General features: G+C 48.0%; 1 protein-coding gene across 3 annotated transcripts in view; it reads right to left on the reverse strand.

Annotated features, from left to right (window-relative positions):
* Window positions 1-21930, reverse strand: part of Mtmr14 (myotubularin related protein 14) — a 42915-nt gene that overhangs the window by 11484 nt on the left and 9501 nt on the right. For all 3 annotated transcript variants that reach the window (XM_021164509.3, XM_021164508.3, XM_029478281.2), the window contains 13 exons: window positions 19669-19777; window positions 15868-15943; window positions 15517-15577; window positions 13890-14012; window positions 12743-12816; window positions 9233-9303; window positions 8596-8670; window positions 4400-4466; window positions 3855-3940; window positions 3525-3601; window positions 3251-3287; window positions 974-1041; window positions 108-166 (listed from right to left, as the gene is read on the reverse strand). In XM_021164509.3, coding sequence (XP_021020168.1) covers window positions 108-166; window positions 974-1041; window positions 3251-3287; window positions 3525-3601; window positions 3855-3940; window positions 4400-4466; window positions 8596-8670; window positions 9233-9303; window positions 12743-12816; window positions 13890-14012; window positions 15517-15577; window positions 15868-15943; window positions 19669-19777 — 983 coding nt within the window. The remainder of the gene's footprint in view (window positions 1-107; window positions 167-973; window positions 1042-3250; window positions 3288-3524; window positions 3602-3854; window positions 3941-4399; window positions 4467-8595; window positions 8671-9232; window positions 9304-12742; window positions 12817-13889; window positions 14013-15516; window positions 15578-15867; window positions 15944-19668; window positions 19778-21930) is intronic.

The raw sequence follows: 21930 nt of genomic DNA on the forward strand, positions 1-21930 counted from the left end.
ACCTTTCAACACTATATGGCTAGACAAATAAGGTTCTAGCACAGTTCCCCATGTGGTCTATACTCAGCTATGGTGAAGAAATAAAGCCTGTTAGGGACAGGACTCACTCAACATGCAGATATCTTCCACAGTGAAGCCTGCATCCCGAGTTGGCAAACTCTTCCTCCTAGAATGACAACCCCAAGCGGGACATTTCAGCTGTAGCTGGAGTTTTCTCTGTTCTCTCCTGACTTTGCCCAGTCTGAACAACAGTTCCAAATCCTGGCATCTCATGGAATGGGCCCTACCAACAGAGTCTGCCAACTAACAGGCTCACTTCCAGGATCTACCAGTTTGGCTTTGCCAGCCACATGTGCCAGACTGAAGTCAACACAGCCTGCTTTTCCTTACCATCTTGGCCATTTGGGACACAACTATGACCCAACAAGTGTAAATTTTGGTAAAGAAGACAAGATCCAAGTTCTCACTGGAGTTCCAGAGCAACTGCCAGATATACGAGACTGCTCTCCAGGCTGGAAGCAGATTTCTGCTCCACTGTGCAGATGATCAGGCTGGTTGTGAACTCTAAGATCTGCCTGCCAAATTCTGGGACTAACAGTGTGCACCATGATGCCCAACTGAGTATGATTCAGTTGTTATAGGGTCATATTGTGAATTTTTTCTTTTTCTATGGTACCAAAGCTTGAACTCAGGGCCTGGAGCATGGTAGGCAGGCCCTCTACTTCTGAGCTGCATCCCACTCACAGATGGCCTACTACAGGGCTCAACAACGAGGAGCGGCAAGTCCTCCCGTCCACAGGCTTGTTTCTTCCTATAGCAGCATTACCAGCTCTTCCCCCATGAGAGACTACTCCTTCCCTGCTCACTTAGGTCCTCAGCACGGACACTCGGCTCTAGTAACAGGGCTGGGATAACGGCAGTGCTCCACACTGTGGAGGAGTGCCTCTGTAGTCCTTTGCCTCCCTCCACTTACCTCTGGGTCTTCAGGCAGAACTCTTCGGAGGTGATATGCTTCAAAAAATTGAAGCAAAAGAAGAAAATCTGAAGGAGAAAAAGAGCACCGTGAGAAGTTAGCCTTGGCCAGTGGGAACACAGATAGAAGAACATGCAGAAGAGCGCCGCTGGCTCTCTGGTTAATGCCTCTTTTGGGGAGTGACCTTCTTTGCGAACCCTGCTAGATCTGATTTATGACTGATGTGGGTGATACAGAGGGCTCAGCAGGGTTTTAGGCAGGTGCCCATAAGCTGGGGGTAGGGAAGATATAATGTGCATCTTTTCTGAGAACACAAAGGTCCAAGGTAAAGCCTTCAAATCTTCAACACGCACATTCTCAGCTTTTACAGTGAAAATAACAGCAGTTCCCACTTCCATCTTAAAGCCCAGGGAGAGCTACTGACAGGGGAGACAGCTGGGAGGGAGAGTATCTTGGGCAAGGGGATTAGTGGATAAGGCAGGACAGAAGAGGAAAGGCATTCCATAGGGAGGGGTGCACCAGATACAGGATCAGAGCTGGGGTAGGGCAGCCATGCTCTGGCTGAGCCTATGCTCTGGAACTGTGAGGCCCAGGTCTTCACTATGAAGTGGATACAGGCAGGAGACTGACTGGCAGCAAACCCATTCCCACGAGCAAATCCCAGCCAGTGCCCTAGTCCAGTGGTCTCTAGAAACATACAAGAGGCTTTGGTTTATTTAACCTGCACAACACAACGGGCTATATATCAACCAGTGATCCCAAAAGGTGCAACCCATGAGACTCAGGAACACACCCATACATTCCCACAGGACCCTGTAAGATTCCATAAGAAAAAGAAAAAAAAAAAAAAGGCAGAGGGTTGCTCAGATCTGGTCAGTAGGAAATGCTGCATTACATAAAACGACGACACAGGTGTCTCATCAGACTCCAGAGCTTTTTAATGTGCTAATGTATCCTGGGAACCTCAAAGACAGAAGACAGGGTAAAGAGGCACTTAGCAGCTGTTTTTAGCTTGCTATATTACAGAGGTGTCTGCAGTCTGGAGAGGTAGAAAGACCTATGCATACACTGAGGGACTTGAAGGGTGGGAACTCAGAGCCCAGTCTTCGAAGTCTCATTTTTGCCCTTACTCTCTGAAGGGAGCATCTGGCTTGCTCTGGTGGGCGGGGGAGGGAGATGGAGTAGAGGACAGAATGTCCTAAAGCACCAGCAAAATCTCCAAAGAGGCTACAAAGAGGCCTTCCGCCCAGATTTCAATGCCAAAGGCTCTGCCTCTGGCAGAGTTCATGGGGCCTCTGAGGAGCAGGCTTATGAGCTCTGCAGACTCGTAAGTGCTCAGACAGATTTGGAAGGGAGATGAGCAGCTGGGTAGAAGCAACAAAAGAAAGCTGGAGATAAGACGCCCAAGAAGGAAGCAAGCTCAGAAGCAGGAGGGAGAGAAGGATGCTTCTGGACACTAGGGGTGGGTGGAGACAGAACCAATACTGTCATGATATGCATCTGTATAGCTCAGTGAGACACCAGGAGACTCAAAGTGAAGCTCGCTGCTCAAGGTCACCTAGGCAGTGAGCAGGACAAGTGGAGACACACTCAAGCCAAACTTAAGATCTGATGCTGGGGGAACTACAAGCAGGTAAAGAAGATAGAGGAGGCCGGGCATGGTGGCGCACGCCTTTAGTCCCAGCACTCGGGAGGCAGAGGCAGGCGGATTTCTGAGTTCGAGGCCAGCCTGGTCTACAAAGTGAGCTCCAGGACAGCCAGAGCTACACAGAGAAACCCTGTCTCGAAAAACCAAAAAAAAAAAAAAAAAAAAAGAAGAAGATAGAGGAGGCAAGACAGAAATGGCAAGAGGAATCTGACTACACTGAAAAGAAAGGGCAAGGAGGACCTGGAGGCAGCCTACAAGTGGGCAGAATCCTGGGTGTGCAGACACCGTGGAGAAGGGAAGAGACTCCGAGTGGCAGGATGGAGGACAGAAGCACTCCATATTTCAGCTTTGAGCATGGAGCCATGGAAAGCAACTTGAACACTGGCTCCAGAGCCAAGTGCAGAAGGAAGATGAGGAGCCTGAAATGGTCACAGCCGCTGTGGCCAGAACTTCCTCTGTGGTACAAAGGGAGCCCGAGGCCCACACACGGTCTGTGCTCTTGCTTTTCCCACACACTGCCTGAGGGAAGAGGATGCTAAGCTCATCCAAGCATCCTGGGTGGAGAAACTGCCTTCCCAGCATGGCAACCAGAATGAATGCCTTGTGTGTTAGGTGTAGTCCTTACTTACCTCCTCCCCTTTGCTGAGCCGATCTACCAACATGTGTCTGAAAAAGAAGAGTGAGAAGGTCAAAGCACAACCCAGGGCTGAGGAGACGTGTGACCCACAGACAGATCAAGTCTTTGGCACCAATGCATCACCGGAAGCCTGCTAACATCTTTGATCCTTTCCAAAGAGAGCCAACTTCTTTTTCTCCAGCTGTTTTCTTATCTTTGTTCCTCATAAGAAAAGCTAATACACCATGCACACACAGCTCAAAAGCCGGTGTTCCTTGAAGACTTACCCAAAGAGGAACCAATCATAGGCCACAGTCAGGTAGAGGATTTCAGCAGGCTTCAGGGATGTGTGAATTAGCCCATCCTGGGAGAGACGAAGGGTGGCAAGATCAGAAAGCTGCGCTCCTAGTGCAGGCCTCCTTGCTTCAGGAGCAAACCACAACATAGACTGGATGACAGGATCACCCTTATCCTACCCCAGCCCCCAACCAAGAACAGTGTTAAACATGACACCTGCCGAGTGTGCTCTCACGACAAAGCCCCTCTGCACCTTGGAGACAAATGGAGACCTAATAGGGGTCTCTGCATATTCCCCACTCCAGCTCATTCATACTCACAGCCCACAAGGAAAGGCGCAGAAGAGAGATGAAGAGGGGGGTCCGGTCCCAGCCTGAGATACAGTGTACCAGCAGCCCGCTGTCATCTATTGTGGAACAGGAGCACCAAGTGAGAGAACCAGATAGGGTTCTGCTGAAAACCCCAGGCCTCCAGCCTGGTGCAGGCCAGCTTAGCGTCCCTCTTCCCCAGGTTCCTGTCCAAAGTTATTTTATTCCCCAATCTCATCCTAGAAATGAGTGGATGGGAACATCTGTCTTGGCTTCTAGCATCTTAGCTGAAGTTCTCTTTTTAATTGTATTATAACCATGTGTGTGCACATAAGAGTGCACAGGTCAGAGAACTGCATATGGGACTTTGCTCTCCTCTCTCACCATGGTCCCGGGCATAGTACCCAATTCATTGAGCTTGTGCAGCAAATGTGATTTTAAGCTCTTGGCATACTCCAGGTAGAAGCCAGCCCAAAAAGTCTCTTTGGGGGGTTCACGGAGAGGATTCCCCTTACCAGCCAGCACTTCACAGGCTTGAGACACCAGGAGAGACTTACCATCTCTGTTCATGATGAAAAGCAGCAGTTTCAGGTAGTTCTGTGTTTGTTGCACCAGGTCCCAACTCTGTTGGGCAAAACAGAAAAGGGATCGAGAAATAAATATGACCAGGAATGGACATTTTAAATACTACCAAAAACAAACCACTGTCTGTGCATGGTGACATTTGCCCGTAACCTCAGCACTCACTTAGGAGGCAAGAGGAACACGAGTTTGAGGCCAGTTTTGGCTACATACTGAGTATCAAAACAAACACGATTGCCAGCTAGGGTGTGGGTCAGTGGTAGAGCACATGCTTTGCACTGAAGAGATGCAGGGTTCTGTTCTAGCACCAAAAATCTAACAGGAATGCTGCCAGGGTATGATGGTATGCCTTGAAATTCCAGCACTTAGAAGGCCAGGAAGGAGGATCAGTAAAATTCAAGACCAACCTCAGCTCCGCCAGCCGAGTATGAGACCCTATCTCAAACTGACAAAGGGTGCCAAGCATGATTTTCTGGGCAGCAGTTCTACGTAGTGCTTGATCTTCAGCTCCAGGCCTAAACCCTAAATATTCCCGAGACTCCTTCAGTTCCAGGAGATCTCCTTGCATCCATCTCCCCATCCCCTCCCTCACACGGTGCTCTGGGAGTGAGGAAGAAAGTCTTGGTGCACGCCTTTAATCTCAGCACTTGGGAGGCAGAGGCAGGCGGATTTCTGAGTTCAAGGCCAGGTTGGTCTACAAAGTGAGTTCCAGGACAGCCAGGGCTACACAGAGAAACCCTGTCTCAAAAAAAAAAAAATTCTTCAGCAGGTGTTCTCAAGCGACCACATGCCAGTGGCTCCTCAGTTCCGGGGCGGGGCTCCAGGGTGGATATTGTTTCCAAACAGTCATGTAAGAGACATTCCTTGATCTGCACCACACATGGAAACCAACACAAATACCAACCTTCTCAATCACCCTCTCACTTGCCCTTACTGCTGCTCCTGCATGCTCTCTCTCTCGTCATCAGTGTTTAACTGTGTGTGTGTGAGAGACACACACACACACAGACATACAGACCCCCCCCCCCCCCGGGGGTTGAAGAGCACTGGTCAAGAGCACTGGCTGCTCTTACAGAGGATCAGGGTTCAATTTCCTGCACCCAAATCTATCTAACTGCAGTTCTGAGGCAGCTCAGGGGAAGCTGATACCTTCTGGCCTCCTTGCATACTTGTGGCATTGCACAGAAATTGTGCACAGACATGCATGCAGGCAAAACGCCCAATACACATTAACAATTTAATTGCTGTAATACTACATTACATGTGATACTCCTCTATGGCTTGTGTGTGAAGGTCAGAGAACTTTTGGGGATCAGTTCTCCCCTTCTATCTCTGCATGGGTTCAGGGATCAAACTCAGGTCGTCAGGCTTGGCAACAACCATCTTTATCCACTGAGTCATTTGCTGTCTCTGCTGCCTCCTTTTTCTTTTTTAGTCTTCCTATATTAGCCTAGGTTAGTCTGAAACCCGTGTTCTTTCTGCTTCTGCCTCCTTAGTGGTGGGCACGTACATACGTACCACCATGCCTAGCACTACACCGTCTTCTGATGAATAATGCACACAGTGTATTTTTTTTTTTTAATAAGAGGCTCACTGGGTGGGAGTCAGGAAATACATGCACGCTGCCAAGAATCTGTTCACGCTACATGAGAGCAGCCCACTCTCAATCTCAATTCCATGGAGGGGTCTGACCCAGTTCTGCAGAGCTGTTTTCCCTTGCTAGGGACAGCCTCTGCTCTCTTAGGACACAACTGCCTATCAGCGTTCGGGGCTGTGCAGAGAGGGTGGTGCATGCCAACGAGAGAGCACTTCCCTGGGGGAAGGGAACACGGCACCTGTAATTGCAATGGTTTTCCCAGGAATTTAAAGCAGACTCATTTACCTGACCCTCCCACGCCCCCAGAGAGTTCTGACCCACTTTCAGCAGCTCCCGAGACCTGCTGCAGCATTGTGCTAATAAAGCTATTACCAGCAGGTGCATGAGGGTCTCTTTACACATCTGGCTCAACATGTAAGACACACTACTGCCAAGAGATTTCCTCTGAGCTGGGATTCTGTAGAGTGAGGACAGAAGCCATATAGCAGGAAGTCTCAGGTTAGGCTTGCTGTGAAGACAGCAGCAAGGGGAGGGCAGGGACCAAGGCAGAGGGCTCTGCAGAGTGACAAGCAATGCAGATCTAAAGGAGACTTGGATGAGGAAGAGAAAGCACCCAGAGCTGGGTCCAGCTATCTGTGGGGAGGTCCACACTGGGGAGACCCAAAGCCACACAAGATGGGCTGAGGGATGGATCTGGTACCACCAGACTTTAAGGTTTATAAGGGAGATGAACAACAGTTAAGATCACCCAGTGACATATAGCACTAGAGAATTTGGGACCCCAAAGCTAACATGCGGAGAGGACAGAGTGCACTTCTGGCTGAAGGTGACATGAGGAGACTCAGAGACCAACTGGCTTGACTGCTTGACTTAACATGTCAAGGACGCGTCCCTTTGACATGCCATCCTGCCACCATCACATGCCTGGAATCCCATCTGTGTCCATCTTCTGAAACCAGGTAGCCAGCAGCCTGCTCTCACTGACAGGAAGGCACTCCAGCATGCCTGCTCAGAGAACACTTACACTCTGGGATCCTGACACCTGGAAGAGGGCTAAGTCTCACTTCTAGGGAAAGTCCGCTCAAGGCCAGAGAGCCCAACTGCAGCACTCCCACTACTCAGCAGAGCCCTTCCTCCCTCCCTCCCCAGAGGAGATGGTCTTAGCAGCACACACAAGCCCCTCCTGTGACCCCAGGGGAGTAGTTCATCAAATCTAACTGGCACCTGCATAAGGAAAACAAACAACTCCAGAGAAAACAGAAAGGGCAGCTTAGGGTAGAGGCCATCTGAGAGCTCTGCACACAACAAACTGAGGAGCTTGCAGGCTCCCTTTGGTCATTGAATCTGTGAAGCCAGAGACCAGGGTGCAGGACGCCATAAGCCTACTCTTCAGATGCCAATCAATAGGACCAGATGCCTTTTCTCTCTCATAGTCCTCTTACAGAAACACTCGTGCAGGGGACACCGACATCTCCCTCCTGCAGGCACTTACTCAGTCGCCTGAGCATCTGAGCCATGATAGGATAAATCCATGGAGATAGGAGAGATGGCGTGGTGGGTAAAGGCACTTGTCACCAAGCCTGATGGCCTGAGTTCAATGACCTGGAACTGGGATGGGTGGGTTTTGAGCCAGGGTCTTCTAAGTTGCTCAGCTGGCCTCAAACCTGCAATGATCCTTCCGAGTTAAGGGATGGCAGGCATGTCCCCAACACCTAACTGTCTGTGTGGGGCGTGAGGAGATACACCAGCCATGGGCCCTCTGTCCTCATGGAGCTTATTACAGAGCCGACTCTAAACCTGGGACTCCTGCTCAGTGGAAAATTCCACCATAGATCCACCCAGGAGGTTAATGGGAAGGTAGATCCAGGCATCCAATCATCAGGGATGCAGAGAGGAGGCAATCAGGAAAGTCTTCCTGTAGCAGACACAGAGCCAAATTCTGAAGGGCAAGGTGTCAGCCAGACAGGAGGAAGCTGACAAGAGGGCAGCCAGGCAACAGAACAGGACTTGGGGAAGGTGGCAGAAGAGCAACTCGTCCTGCCCGAGGCAAGTGGCAAGCAGCAAGGGAGACTCCCAGCAGCTGTCAGCTTGTGACAGTTAAACAGTGTGAGAGCCAGCTCCATCTTTACGGTTTCTGCAGTCAAATGAGGTCAGGCAGCCCTGCACTTCTAACAGAACACATTAAAAAGGGAAATGAAAAGCTGCTAAACCCAGATGTGGAAAAACAGACTTCGTGAGGTCCCCTGGAAATAGATCCCTCTGGTGGACGAAAATCACTGAGCTATGTTCAGAAGACTAACTCTCTAGGTCAAAAGCAAGTAAGGAGTTCTGTATGTGATGGTGTACACCTTTAAGATCTCTGCATTCAAGGCTGGCCTGATGGTCTACACAGAGAGTTCCAGGACAACTAGGGCTATTCAGTGAGATATTGTCTGGGGGAAAAAAACCACATGCAATAGACAAGCAGTTCCTCTTTGGGCTGGGGGATGTCAGACCACCACTGAATTTGCACAAGGATCTCAAAGGATAGGAAATAGAGTCCTCTTAATACTGCCTGCATGATCAGGCCCTCACCTGATACTGGCTCCAGTCAATGTTCAGAGATTGAGTCAGGAAGTTGGGGATGTTCAATGGGGCATCGACGTAGTCCTAAGGACAGAATGACACTGAGATGTAACTGAGTGGCAGATGTACTTGTGGCAACAACAGGTCCTAGCTCTGGAGCTCGAAAGGCCAGCCCTCCACAGCGCTTGCCTTCTGGGTCGGATGCTTGGGGTACTCTGGAATAGCTTAAAAAGCAAAGTGAGGGGGAGGGGACTTTCGAGATAGCATTTGAAATGTAAATGAAGAAAATATCTAATAAAAAATTGAAAAAAAAAAAAAAAAAAAAAGCAAAGCAAAGTGACCAGGTCATTATGGCTGAAGGAAGTTTATCTGTCAGAAGCTCAAGTATTTGAGGCTGCAAGAAGCAAGAGCAAGCCACTGGAGGCTCCCTGCGCATGACCTGAAGAAACAGCGCTGCTTCCAGGCAGCCATGAAAACTGGGGAGAGGAAAGGTTGTGCTGCGAGACACTTGCACCATGCCAGCAGCTGAGGAAGACATAGACTAGTGCAGGCAATAACAAAGAAAGAGCAGCATCCTCCCTGGGAGACACTAGCTCTCTGTGGTCTCCTGTTACAAAGAAACATAGTTGGTTACTGTTACTCATACCTGCTTCCAGTTAAATATGAGCCCTTCAGCCATGTAATCCCGATCTTTATATTCCTTGAAGAATTCACAACCTGGAAAAGAAGGCAATGTTACAGCATTTCCTGTCCTGGTAAAAAAAAAAAAAAGTTCCTGAGACAGCGGAGGTGCAAAGAACTCACCCAGTCTTCTTTTTTTTTTTTTTTGTTTTTTCAAGACAGGGTTTCTCTGTATAGCTCTGGCTGTCCTGGAACTCACTTTGTAGACCAGGCTGGCCTCGAACTCAGAAATCCGCCTGCCTCTGCCTCCCGAGTGCTGGGATTAAAGGCGTGCGCCACCACGCCCGGCTTCACCCAGTCTTCTAAACTGGTGGCCTTGGGCAGGCTGAGGTTGACCGGAAGGGTGTGACCAGCAGCCAGAGCAAGCTCCTGGCATCACTTTATTTCTAGCTATACAAGGTCCCAACTGTCCCCAACACTGCCCCCCTGGTCACTAGTGATGCCTCTCTCACTGCAGGTCCCTTTTTATCCTATGAGCCCAGTCACAGCAGTAGTCCACTGTCTTGCAGAAGTTGAGGCATCATCTTTGAAAATGTGTGCAGCAATCCTGAATTCTACAGCTTTCAGAGAGAGCTGCACACGCTTCCTCCAGAGACATGTGCTCCGTTGACATCACTGTCACCTGTGCAGCAGGAAAAGTACTTTCTCCATTATTCAAACTCCCAAGAAACTCTACCAGGAGAGGCCTTGGCAACACAGGGACGAACTGGGCAGAAGCGCGGCTTTGGAAGTAAATCCCACTTCAAAGTTCAGTTTTTCCCTACACCTGTGACTAGGATTAAGGTGATGAACATCACAGAGCTCCAGTTTTCCCACTTGTGGGATGGCTGCTTTAGACTGAACTGCAATATAGTACATGTAAGACAGTAGGCAGTTGCAGTAGTACCTGCTCAGGCCCCTGCAACATCCAACCGGCCATGCCTAACTGACATCACCAGAATCTTGTGCCAACCTCTTGGCTTAGTCAACTAGCTTTTTGTTTTTGTTTTTGGATTTTTGGTTTTTCGAGAAAGGGTTTGTCTATGTAGTTCTGGCTGTCTTGGAACTCGCTCTGTAGACCAGGCTGGCCTCGAACTCAGAAATCCGCCTGCCTCTGCCTCCCAAGTGCTGTGATTAAAGGCGTGCACCAACACGCCCGGCTTGCTTTTGTTTTTGTTAAGATTTATTTTATATATGTAAGTACATTGTAGTTCTCCTTGGACACACCAGAGGAGGGCATTTGGATCCCAGTACAGATGGTTGTGAGCCACCAGTGGTTGCTGGGAATTAAATTCAGAACCTCTGGAAGAAGAGCCAGTGCTCTTAACCACTCTTAACCATCTCTTCAGCCCTAGCTTTCTGTTTTCTAGAGACAGGGTCTATGTAGCCCAGGCTAACTTGGAACTGGCTATGCAGACCATGCTGGCCTTGAACTCACCGAGATCCATACCTGCCTCTGCCTCCATGGCACCACCATGCCAGACTTAGTCAATTCTTGCTCTGCAAGCAGCACCCAGCTGCTTTGGTTACAGATGAGGCTTGCCCCTGGGCACAGCCTCCCTTTGTCAGATGAACACACCCACTTTGCATCAAGTCACAGGGCTAAGGCAGACACTCGGGAAACAACTTCCTAGAGTGACTTCTGAGCTCCTCAGCTAATGCATGTGCTGACTCCAGCAGGCACATGGCTTTGGCTACACCGGGTCCAGTGAGATCCTAGAAGGTAACAAATTCTTAATTCTGTGAGAGGTCAGAGGCCGAGTGCCCAGGGATTTCTGGGCTTGCCTCAGGGCAAAAGAAGGCCTCTGAGGGGAGGAAGGTGGGGTTCTAGCCCAAGTGCTCAACTTGGCTCTCATTTAACATACTAATACCCCAGGCTCAAAACGGTCTAAGAAGTTCAGGAAATAATCTTTAGCCATAACACTTCAGCTTATTTTAGGGTGCCTTACTAGGAGAAAGAACAGCTGTAACTATCAGATGCTTTGTGGCTTATGAGCCTGGGCTAAGAGGAGACCTCAATTATCTCTAAGGCCACTATGAAATTCTCTGCTTTTCTAAACCCTGACTGCTAGGTCAACTCCACAGGCCCTAGGCTGAATTACGACAAAGCCTATGATGCAAACACTGTTTAAGAGACAGACAAAATTAAAACGGACATTGTGGGAGGCAGCTGCTGATCCATTATTATAGATATAAACAAGCATATGGATGTTTGCTCCTCAGGGAGCACATCTTACTTATCACACGGAGTAGCCTCTACCATAGAGCCACTGATGGCTCTAGCACAGAATGCAAGGGCATCAAGTGAAGACAGGGTGCTTCTGAAGTAAGAAACCTTTGCCTCAGTGTGCATCCGGCATTGTCAAGCCCAGTGGTATCCTTATAATCTACATCAGCCCAAAGTTGCTCTTAGGCAAGAGAAAGTTTCAAGAGCCTTCCCACAAACTCCTCGTAAGAACCATAATTTACAGAGCCGAATAGGGCTGGGTCTCTCACTTTATTCTAAAACAGGTGCCATTATTCCCATGGTATAAAGGAGGGAAATGATTCTCAGAAGGTTGAGGGGCTTATTCCAGAAAGGGGAGGGAGTTATACCCAGTCCCACAGGGCACCAAACACACAGCTGGCAGAAAAGAGTGTTACAAGACTGCATGGTAGACACTGTGAGGACCATCAAGACCACCCTGTGTTTGCTGCAAACACTCACAAGAACTAGCTGAATCTACAGAGTTCTGTGAGAGGCTACAGCATCCTGCTCTGGGCTGTGTCTCTAATACTAGGATTGACAGCCCCAGCCCAGACTGAAGGAGGTGGTCAGTGCTGAGAAGTAAAGACTCCGAGGAGGAAGGCGTTCCTTGCTGGGATCCACCATGGCTGGCACTCGTGTTTAGTAAGCAGGCAGGGGTAGCAGGGAACCAGAGTGCCACACAGTTCCAGTTTCCAGAGTGAGAAAACAGCCTGGCCACAGAGAGAGGCAAAGTGGCTCTGTAGTATCAAAGTGCCCTGCAATGTAGGGAGGTTACTGTATAATTACTGATGACAGAGCACTGGTTTTCTGCCCCACAACCAGCACTGTCTGGGGCAATATCCCCAAATAGCTCTGGATGTACATGAGAAGGCACACACCACATGGGCCAGAGCAGCATGAATGATGGCTGACAGAGCACAGACATGTCATATCCTCACACGTGCAAAGGTCATATGGCCATGCAAGACTCAGTCTTTATGAGAAAGCCAAGTTAAACTTTTCCAAGTACCGGCTGCTACCTGAAGGGACCTGAAGTTCAGAGGAGAAGTAATGATTTTTAAGGTTGTGGCTCCTGAGTGCCAAGATCAGGTCCCTTCCCTGACCACCACTACTCCTTAGAAAAAACGACTAAAAAAAAAACCATGACTTCTGTGTTCTGGGGCCCAGACGTTCATGCTACTTGATACAGCGCCTCCCAGAACGCTCCCAGGATACACACGTATACAAAGTTTGACCCTGGTCTCCTACCTGGATATGGAATAGAGAGGAGAGTGAAGTTTGCATAGCGCTGGGCTTTGTCCACCTTCTCAGAGGAGGTTACACTACAAAACAGGAACACGTGTTATGGTATCCCAACCCCCCCACACACATACTTTCCCAAATGAGTGTTACAATTCTTAAAATGAACTTTTGACCAAAAAGCTGTCTTTCAGACTTAGGAATGACACCCTCAGCAGCAAACAATTAGGGGCTCTTCCCTGTCCCCATCTGAACAGCTCAAATAAGAGAGGTCTTTTTTCACTCTAACAAAACAGCAGGCCTCAACCAGTACCCAAGGGTTGGAGGATAACCTTCCATATCATCAGCTCCATGGAAGCATGAGGCACATCCACTCTTGGTCCTGAGGGTGGGACAGAGCCGGACAGTAGGAAGGACTCCTCTCCCTCCAAAGGCCACTCCTAAACATGGGAACATGGAGCTGAGAGTATTGCAACCTGTCAGCCCAGGATTTGGGAGGCTAAGCTAGGAGGATCCTCACAAATTCAGGGCCAGTGCGGGCTACATAATGAGTTCAAGGCTATATTTAAAGACCATATCTCAAAAAACAAAAACAAACAAAAAACCCCTAAACTCCTAAAACAACAAAAAGAGCAAAACACAGAAAAGTAAAAGTTAACAAAAAGAATAAAAATCAAAAACTCCCACAAAAAAAAAAAAAAAAAAAGGGGGGGGGGCTCAGAGGCTGGCTTAGTTGGTCAAGTACTTGCTACACCAGCATGGGGATTGGAGTTCAGATCCCCAGCACCTATGTGAAAAGCTGGAAGTGGCTGTACACCTGAAATCACAGCGGTGTGAAAGCAGAGACAGGAGGAGCTCCTGGCTTTCTAGCCAATCAGGCGGCTGACTTGGTGAGCTCCAGGGTTACTGAAAGACTCAGGTGCAGAATGACTGGAGAGGACATCTGATATCAGTCTTTGGCCTCAGTGTACATATCACCAGCACATATGTGTGTATGAAGGGACATCAGAACCTACTGCACAAGGCTGTTTCGAAATGCAGTAAGAGGCTGCACAGACGGCCCTCACACAAGCCCACCAGTGCCAGGATGGCCAGGCACTGTGGCCAGCCCTGCACAAAGCCTGAGACTTCTTCTTGCCAGATGCCCTGTACTCACTTCATGCCAAACTTCACCTTCTTGTTCTCCACCATCAGGTCACAGATGTACTTGACTGATAGGTATTGAAGCAGCTTGATATCATAGCCTCTCACCTTATCAAAAAGGTGCGTATCACCACTTCTGAAATAAATAGCCAGAGAAAGAGGTTGAGACCAGGTAGACTCAGAGAAGCACGGGGTAGAGAGCTATTTTAGGAAGTATGGATGAAAACCTGTGTTCGATTCCTGTGGGAAAGAGCTTTCTGCACTGCTTGACATTAAGCCAGAAGAGTCAAGATAATCTCCAGTTCTAAAAGGCATCGAGCTGGTGGCCGAGACTCTTGAAACTTCCATTAGAGTTCATCTCCACCTCCCTCTTTTCCTTCCATTTAGGACCATTTTTAGTCATATGCCTTATGGATATAACAGATTGAAAATTCCCAAATGATAAAGACCTTTTAGGGTGATTTGACCAACTGATTGTGAAATACTTGGTGAATTCCTTCTACTTACCAGGCCGGAGGAGGAAGAGGAGGAAGAGGAGGAGGAGAAGTAGAGGAAAACACTCAAATTCTCAGGCTGCTTTCTGTCCAGCCATCCACGCATGACAGCAGTACAAGGGTTAATAGTCACTGCAATGTGTTTTAATGCCTGCTGCTTGGCCACTGCTGGCAGTCAGTTGCCTAAGATCTATGTGTTGTGGATGACCTGCCCGAGGCAGAAGTCACCTGACCTTGGGGGAAGCTACACATTCTTGAGCGTAAGCCAGAGCTACGACTTTCAAAGCCAATGGCAGAACCCAGGCATAGCAAAGTACCTGAGCCAGTTTGAGCAGCAGATCAATACTAGGGTGCCATGTGTATCTCAAGAGATGCTGGATGCCACCTAAAGACTTTCCATGCGGCACCAACCACACAAATGAGGTTTGTAGTTTTGTTCATTAAAAACTATTTGAAGGGGGCAGAGTGTGAACCGGCCCACTTTTTCCCTTTAAAGGAGTTCAGTGCTGCATGTCTATAGTTCTAGACTTGGGAAACAGTGACAGGACGAGGACCTTGGCTACATAGGAAGTGCAGTCAGACTTGACTACATGAGACCTTGTCTCAAAAAGCCAAAAAATAGAGTCGGGCATTGTGGTTTTTGAGACCATCTCAAATGCTGTTTCCCCTGTAAACACACACACACACACCACACACCCAAGAAGGAACAAAAGAAAGGTGCATGTGACTCAAAATTCAATTGTGGGATATAGTTGTTACATGAGGAGTTTAACCCAACTCTGTAATTAGAGCCAGGCATGCTGAGTGACACCCGGCAGGTTCATACTTGGCAGACTATCTGCATCTTGCCATTGTGTAAGGCTCTAAACAAAGACAGACATCTAGGGCCAACCTTAGACCAGCAGTACAGAAACCCTAAGGTCATCATGTGCTGTGATCCTGGTTCATGAAGACTCCTCATGTTAATGAAGCTGCCGGGTGGACTTCAAAGGTGCTATTTTGGAGATATGGAGTTGAAAGATGGGGGCAAAGAGCTAATGCACTTATCCAGACCAGAGATGAATACCCATTGCCAGAGAGCATGGCTGCCACCAACCAGCCAACCATCCCTGACCCATGCTCCTACCCACAGTGACCCACACTGACCGAAGAACAAAGTCCTCTTCTGTGACATCTTCTGTATTTGCCCAGGTATCATCTGCTCCCCCTGTCAGAGAAACCAGTCTGTCAGCACTGCAGCTGGGGGCATCCTTGCTCGGCCAACCTGTACTTCCCCAGGTTCAGCCCTCCCTCATGTCTCCATTAGGGTCACACGCCCACCTGTGTGTGGCAATCCGCTTTGTCTCGGAAGTGAATCCCTAGTTTCTGCTCTGGAGTGTGCTGGCCTCTACCCTGCTTTATCACACCTCCCCCTCACACTACAGTGGCTGAGGCAGGACTAGTCCCTCTGACCAGGTTTTCCATTCTTAGACCCATAAAAGGCTGTTCAATATTCACCTGAGAATAAATAGTTGTATCCAGAGCGTCCATACAGCTCTCCCCATCCAGCCAGTGTGGCCGACCTGCAAATATGCTGGGAGACAAACAGCAACGTCAGGATCGGGTGACTTCTCAAGCGTGCAGAGCTTAAGGAATGCCTGGTGCTTCTTACCAACATAGAGACCACCCCAGTCAGTCTCAAGCCTGCTTAGAACTTATCTGTCTACAGACTCTACCAAAGGGGTCACCCTAAATTCAAGGCAGCAGTGTTACATCAGTGATGAGATAAGGCTTGGAGGATGCCCATGTATGCAGGTACCAGGCTCAGCACTGTCAGGTGACTCCTCCTTCAACTCACATGGCCGTGAGGCAAGCATGGCAGGCAATAGAGAAGACAGCTACTTCACAAATGAAGAAAGGAGAAACTGGCTCAGGGAGGTTAAGGGATGTAAATAGTTACAGAAAGTGGGGCTGGTTGGGAATTGGCCCAAGCTCACATACCTCCAAGGGCTTGTTACCTATTATTTGAAACTTTTTAGCATAGAGGGCAACTTTTATACTGAATGAAACAAGAGAGAAATACTTGGGATTTTGTTTTTTGTTTTTTTTTCCGAGACAGGGTTTCTCTGTATATTCCTGGCTGTCCTGGAGCTCACAAATCTGCCTGCCTTTGCCTCTCAACTGCTGGGATTAAAGGCATGCACCACCACTGCTCGGTTGGGATCTTAATTTTTAAAAAGATTATTGAAGCAGTCATGATATGTGGCTGTAATTTCAACAGGGGCATCAGAAGTTCAAGACCAGCCACAGTTACATAGCGGGTCTGTATGAGGCCAGCCGGGGTTCCATGAGACTCTCTCTCATATACACACACACACACACAAACAAACACACACACACACACACACACACACACACCTACTTCTCTACGAGGTCAAAGTTTATGGACTACATAACAAGTTCTAAGACAAAAAGCAACCAAACAAAAAAACACAAACCCCAAAACCAAAAGATAAATAAAACCCATAATTATCAAGGAAAAATAGTAGCTATTACTTGGCTGCCTTTTTTCTTTCTTTAAACAGGGTCTGTAGGAGATGGAAGCCTGCCAGGACAGTGCTCTACAACTAAACCAAACCCCCACCTTCCTTATTATTTTCATTTTTCCTCATGGCAGGGATCACTTTGAGAGCTGGAATTCTTCAAGCTAGGCAACAGTATCTTTAAAAAGACTGTCCGTGTACACCTGCATGATGTGTATGTTTGTGGGTCAGTGTGTAGCAAGACAAGTTTGCTTCATTCTCTCTGCCCACCTTTATGTGAATTCTGAGTTCAAACTCAGGTAGCCAGTCTTGTACAGTGGCCTCCTTCCTGTACCCAGTGAGACATTTGCTGGTCTATAAACTTTCATAACTCAATTTAAATAGTTTGTTGAAATCCAGTAGTCTGTCGGGGGAATGGGAAATGTCTAGTGACATGGAAACAAGTCAATCTAGTTTGACCACAGGCTGGGAGATCTATACCACTGCACTAAAACAAACGGAAGATGTAAGGTGACAGACCAGTTGAAGTTCATTTCTGAGTTGGTCCTGCAATCTGCAGTATTAAGTGGGTTTCTGGGCTAGAGAGATGGCTCAGCAGTTAAGAGCACTGTCTGCTCTTCTATAGGTCCTGAGTTCAATCCCCAGCAACCACACAGTGACTCACAACCACCTTTAATGGGATCTGGTGCCCTCTTCTGGCACAAAAGTATACATGCAAACAGAGCACTCAATACATTAAATAATCGTTAAAAAATAAATAGGTTTCTGAAATACAAAAGACCGTCTCCTGTAGGGTCCTCATCGTCCTACAAGGTAACAGAGGTAAAGATGGCTCTACATGAAATGGGTGGAGGGAACCACTAGGCCAACTGTCTAGCTCTTGTTGGATGTTAGAGCAGGCAAAATATAAGCAGCTGGGTATCACCTAGAACTAGCTAGGGGTTCTTGGAAATGTGGCCTGTTTGCACATCTGCTCTCCTGAGTTTGAGCTCCAGACAGCACCTTAGTCCCCAGAACCCTGTCAGGGACCACTACTGCTCCAGGGTGGCTGCTTCCCAAAGAGCATACTCAGAATCTGTCTAGAAGCCCATGGAGAAGGGCTAGCTGAACTTCCTGTGGTCTAAGCACAACACACTATGGTGGGGGCTACCTAACCTTTCTGGGTCTAAAAGCATCCATAAATCAGCAGAAACTGTCAACTGTTGGTGTGGCAGCACAGGCTTCCTGGAGGATGGTATTAAGATCAATCAGAGCTACAAAGTAAGATCCTGTCTCAAAGCCATGAGCGTGATGATGGGCGTGGTGATGCACGCCTTTAATCCCAGCACTTGGGAGGCAGAGGCAGGCGGATTTCTGAGTTCGAGGCTAGCCTGGTCTACAAAGTGAGTTCCAAGACAGCCAGGGCTACACAGACAAACCCTGTCTCAAAAAAAAAAAAAAAAAAAAAAATCCTGTTTCAAAATAAAATAAAATTAGTTGGTAAAGTATGTGTTGTGCAAGTATGAGAACTTTTTGGGTCCCCAGCACCCTCATAAGAAGCCAGGTGTGGCTGTGCACGTCTGCATACACTCCTAGGGCTACGAGGCAGAAACCACACATAGAGCTGACTGGCTAGGAGCAGCACAGAATGTTCTAATCTGCAAATTGTCTCAGAAAGAAGGGAAAGGGGACTGAGAAATGCTACCCAACACATGCACACACATTAAATAAATGCCAAGCTTGGGGCTCAGGCCTGCAGTCCTCCCAGCACTTAGGCCGAGGTAAGAGGACTGCTTCTACTTTCCTTCCTCCTTGCTGCAGAGACCTGGTGAGCAGAGGGAATCTGCTAGGTTTCACAATCCATTGCTAGAGGAGGTCTGGAAAGTCTCATCTGTTAAAGAGCTCCAACCTCCACACTCCTAAGCCATGCGGCTTAAAACGACCCTCAAGTGGGAGTGAATTCTGATGGAAGCTTTAGAAATATCCCAGACTCCGGGGTCGGGGAGGCAGAGAAGAAGGCTATGAGTTTAAGGACAGCCTGGGCTACTGAGCAAAACCCTATTTTTCAAAAATAATCAGGAGTCACTTTGTATTCCCAAATGACAAAGCTCCACTCAGGTCTTTGCTTCAGCTCAGAGCTGAAATTATGTCGGTGACCCCAACACGGACGAATTTACAAGTCTCTATCAGAGGTCAGGACAAAAGTATTTCTCATTTCTCTGTATAAGACACAAGGGTGACTCTGAACTCCTTGACCCTTCTGCCTCTACTTGTGCACTGCCATGCCAGACTCAAATCAGAGTCTTCTTGCTGTGTAACCTGGTCAGGTTATTTAACCACTCTGAACCAAAATATAGTAAGACAAGGAAAGAGAGATCACGTTATAGAGCTGCAAGGGTTGGGACTTTTGTCTGCTTTACAGGAATGACAGGAATGTCATACTCAAAGTCCTGAGACAAAGTACACATTCAATAAGTACACGGCTAATCACATGACAGAGAAGGGACAAACAGCAGAATATTACCTGATTTAATATACTCTGCAAAATAAGCTGAGGCCATGTACAGGCAGTAAGAGCCAGGTTGTGATCTAGGCAATCTAGCTCTATAGCACGGGGCAGGAGGTCCTGGTATTACACCCCTTCCTATCTGAAACCTTCCTTCAGTTAGAAATGGTCCATTTCTCTGGCCTGTTTCCCACACTGTGAGATTCCAACAACCAACTACCCTGCCTTATGCTATTAGAACAAAAAAGGCTCTACCAGGAGACAGCAAATGATACTGTGTGTGGACCTTACCTTGCCTTTGAACAGGATCACTGGGCAGACAAACCGACCTCTGCACCTGGCCATCTTGCTTCGGTGAATGAGGTCTTGCAGCTTGTTCACCTGTACAGTGCTCTGAAACCTAACAAGCAGAAGGATGAGGTCAGCCAGGCAGCAACACAAGCGTGTCTGTTCACAAAAATGCAAAGGAGAGCCGGGCGTGGTGGCGCACGCCTTTAATCCCAGCACTCGGGAGGCAGAGGCAGGCGGATCTCTGAGTTCGAGGCCAGCCTGGTCTACAGAGTGAGTTCCAGGACAGCCAGGGCTATACAGAGAAACCCTGTCTCGAAAAAACAAAAAACAAAACAAAACAAAAAAAAAATGCAAAGGAGGCCCACACATGTATAGGACTCTCTAGAATTCTGTTTTTTGAGTTAGAGCTGAAGCAGGCCTTGAATTCAGATGTAACTCAGGCTAGCCTTAAACTCTGTAGCCTAAGCTAGTCTTGAATTTGTAGCAAACCTCTTAGCTCAGCTTCCCAAGTGCTAAGGTCACATATATGCTCCATCATTCCAAGTTTTACTCACTGAAAATTTAGCAAAGGCCATTATTTCTAAATTTCAGATCACTGATATATCGAGTTTTTTCAGGAAAAAGAAAAAAACCTGTTAATTCTAAGTATCAAGATACAAGTTACCCTGATTTCAGAGCCTTCCCAATGAAAAAAATGAAAGCCAAATAAAATGAACTGGGTGTGGTGGTGCATGTTTGTAATCTTAGCCCATGCAAAAGGCTGAGACAGGAGGATTACTATAAACTCAAAGCAAGCCTGGGTGACATAGTGAGTTCAGGCCAGCCTGAGTCACATGAGATTTTGTCTCAAAACAAGGACCACATAGAAAATCCCCAATCAAACCCAAATAAATGAAAAAATCCAAAAGGAAATAAGAGTCAGGAAGCTATACCAGCACCAAACAACATTTCCCCCAAAACAAACAGCACCGGAGTGTGTGTAGTGCATGTACAAGAGGATCCCACTAGCCAGCCAAGCTACCTGGTGAGTGAGGGAGGGCCAGGCTTAGTGAGACACCCTGCCTCAAAAGATAAGGTGGTACATGAACTGCAACGGCCTCTGCCTCCACAGACACATGCACAGGGAAGCATTCACATCCATACACCACACACAAAGACAAACAAGAGGCAGGGAAGTCAGAGCGGTACAGTGCGTCCTCAGAAGGAAAGCAAGTGTTCTCCTTAGGGAACTGAGCTTTGAGCCAGCCTTACAGAAAGCTCAGTCCCCTTCCACAGCCTGACCCTTCAAATGATCCTGTTACCACACAGCTCCTCAGGGCACATGCACCTTAACCCTGTTTCAGGAGAGGTAGGTTAGCAACACTCATGGATCTGTGGCTCCTTTGTAAGGGAAGCTGGATGGTAATGCAGATGATACAAGTACAGCCTTAGGCTGGTGGTATACACCTATTCTCTCTGCATTCAGGAAGCAAGGACAGGAGGATGGCCACAAGTTCAAAGCCAGGCTGATCTACATAGTGAGTTTCAGGTCATTGAAGACCGCACTTTAAAAAAACAAAAGCAGCCAGGTGTGGTGGCATATCCATTTAGTCCCAGCACTCAGGAAGCAGAGACAGGCAGGTCTCTTGAGTTAAGGGCAAGTCTGGTCTACAGAGTGAGTCCCAAGACAGCCAGAGTCACACAGAGAAACTCCATCATAGGTGCTGTGAGCTCATGAATGCAATAGCTCCAGATTTTTGAAAACTCCTCTACTTCAATTTCAGATGCTTCCACTTGACAGTCACTACAACCTCAAGCCATGATTTAGAGACAGAAGCCTTTATATTTTCCTTCAAATTGACAGTAAAAGAGCTGGGCACAGTGTTACAGCCCAGTAACTCTAGCACTTGGGAGGCGCAGGGAGCGAGCGGCTCAGGAGCCTAGACTGTGTGAGATCCTACTTCAGACAGACAGCTGTGGGTTGTTTTGGTTGTTGCCGGGATGTGTCTGTGTGTGTGCTGTGTTTTGCCTTAGATTTCTGTTTTCAACCAGCCTCCCTACCTAGGTCACGTTGGCCTCTAACTTGCTGTGTCTTCCAGCCTGGCCTCAAGCTTGCGATCTCCCTGCTTCCTTCTGAGAGCTGGGACTACAGGCATGTACCACCATGGCCAGTTTGTTTTTAAGACTGCTATGCTGGGTTTTTGTTTTCAGGGGATGGGGGTTTTAGACAGGGAAGTCCTGGCTGAGGATTACTATTGGCAGTGAATGGCGGAAGAATAGTCA

This window comes from Mus caroli, unplaced genomic scaffold (genome assembly GCF_978045245.1).
Source record: "Mus caroli unplaced genomic scaffold, Mus_caroli_1 scaffold_7, whole genome shotgun sequence".
Lineage (NCBI taxonomy): Eukaryota > Metazoa > Chordata > Mammalia > Rodentia > Muridae > Mus > Mus caroli.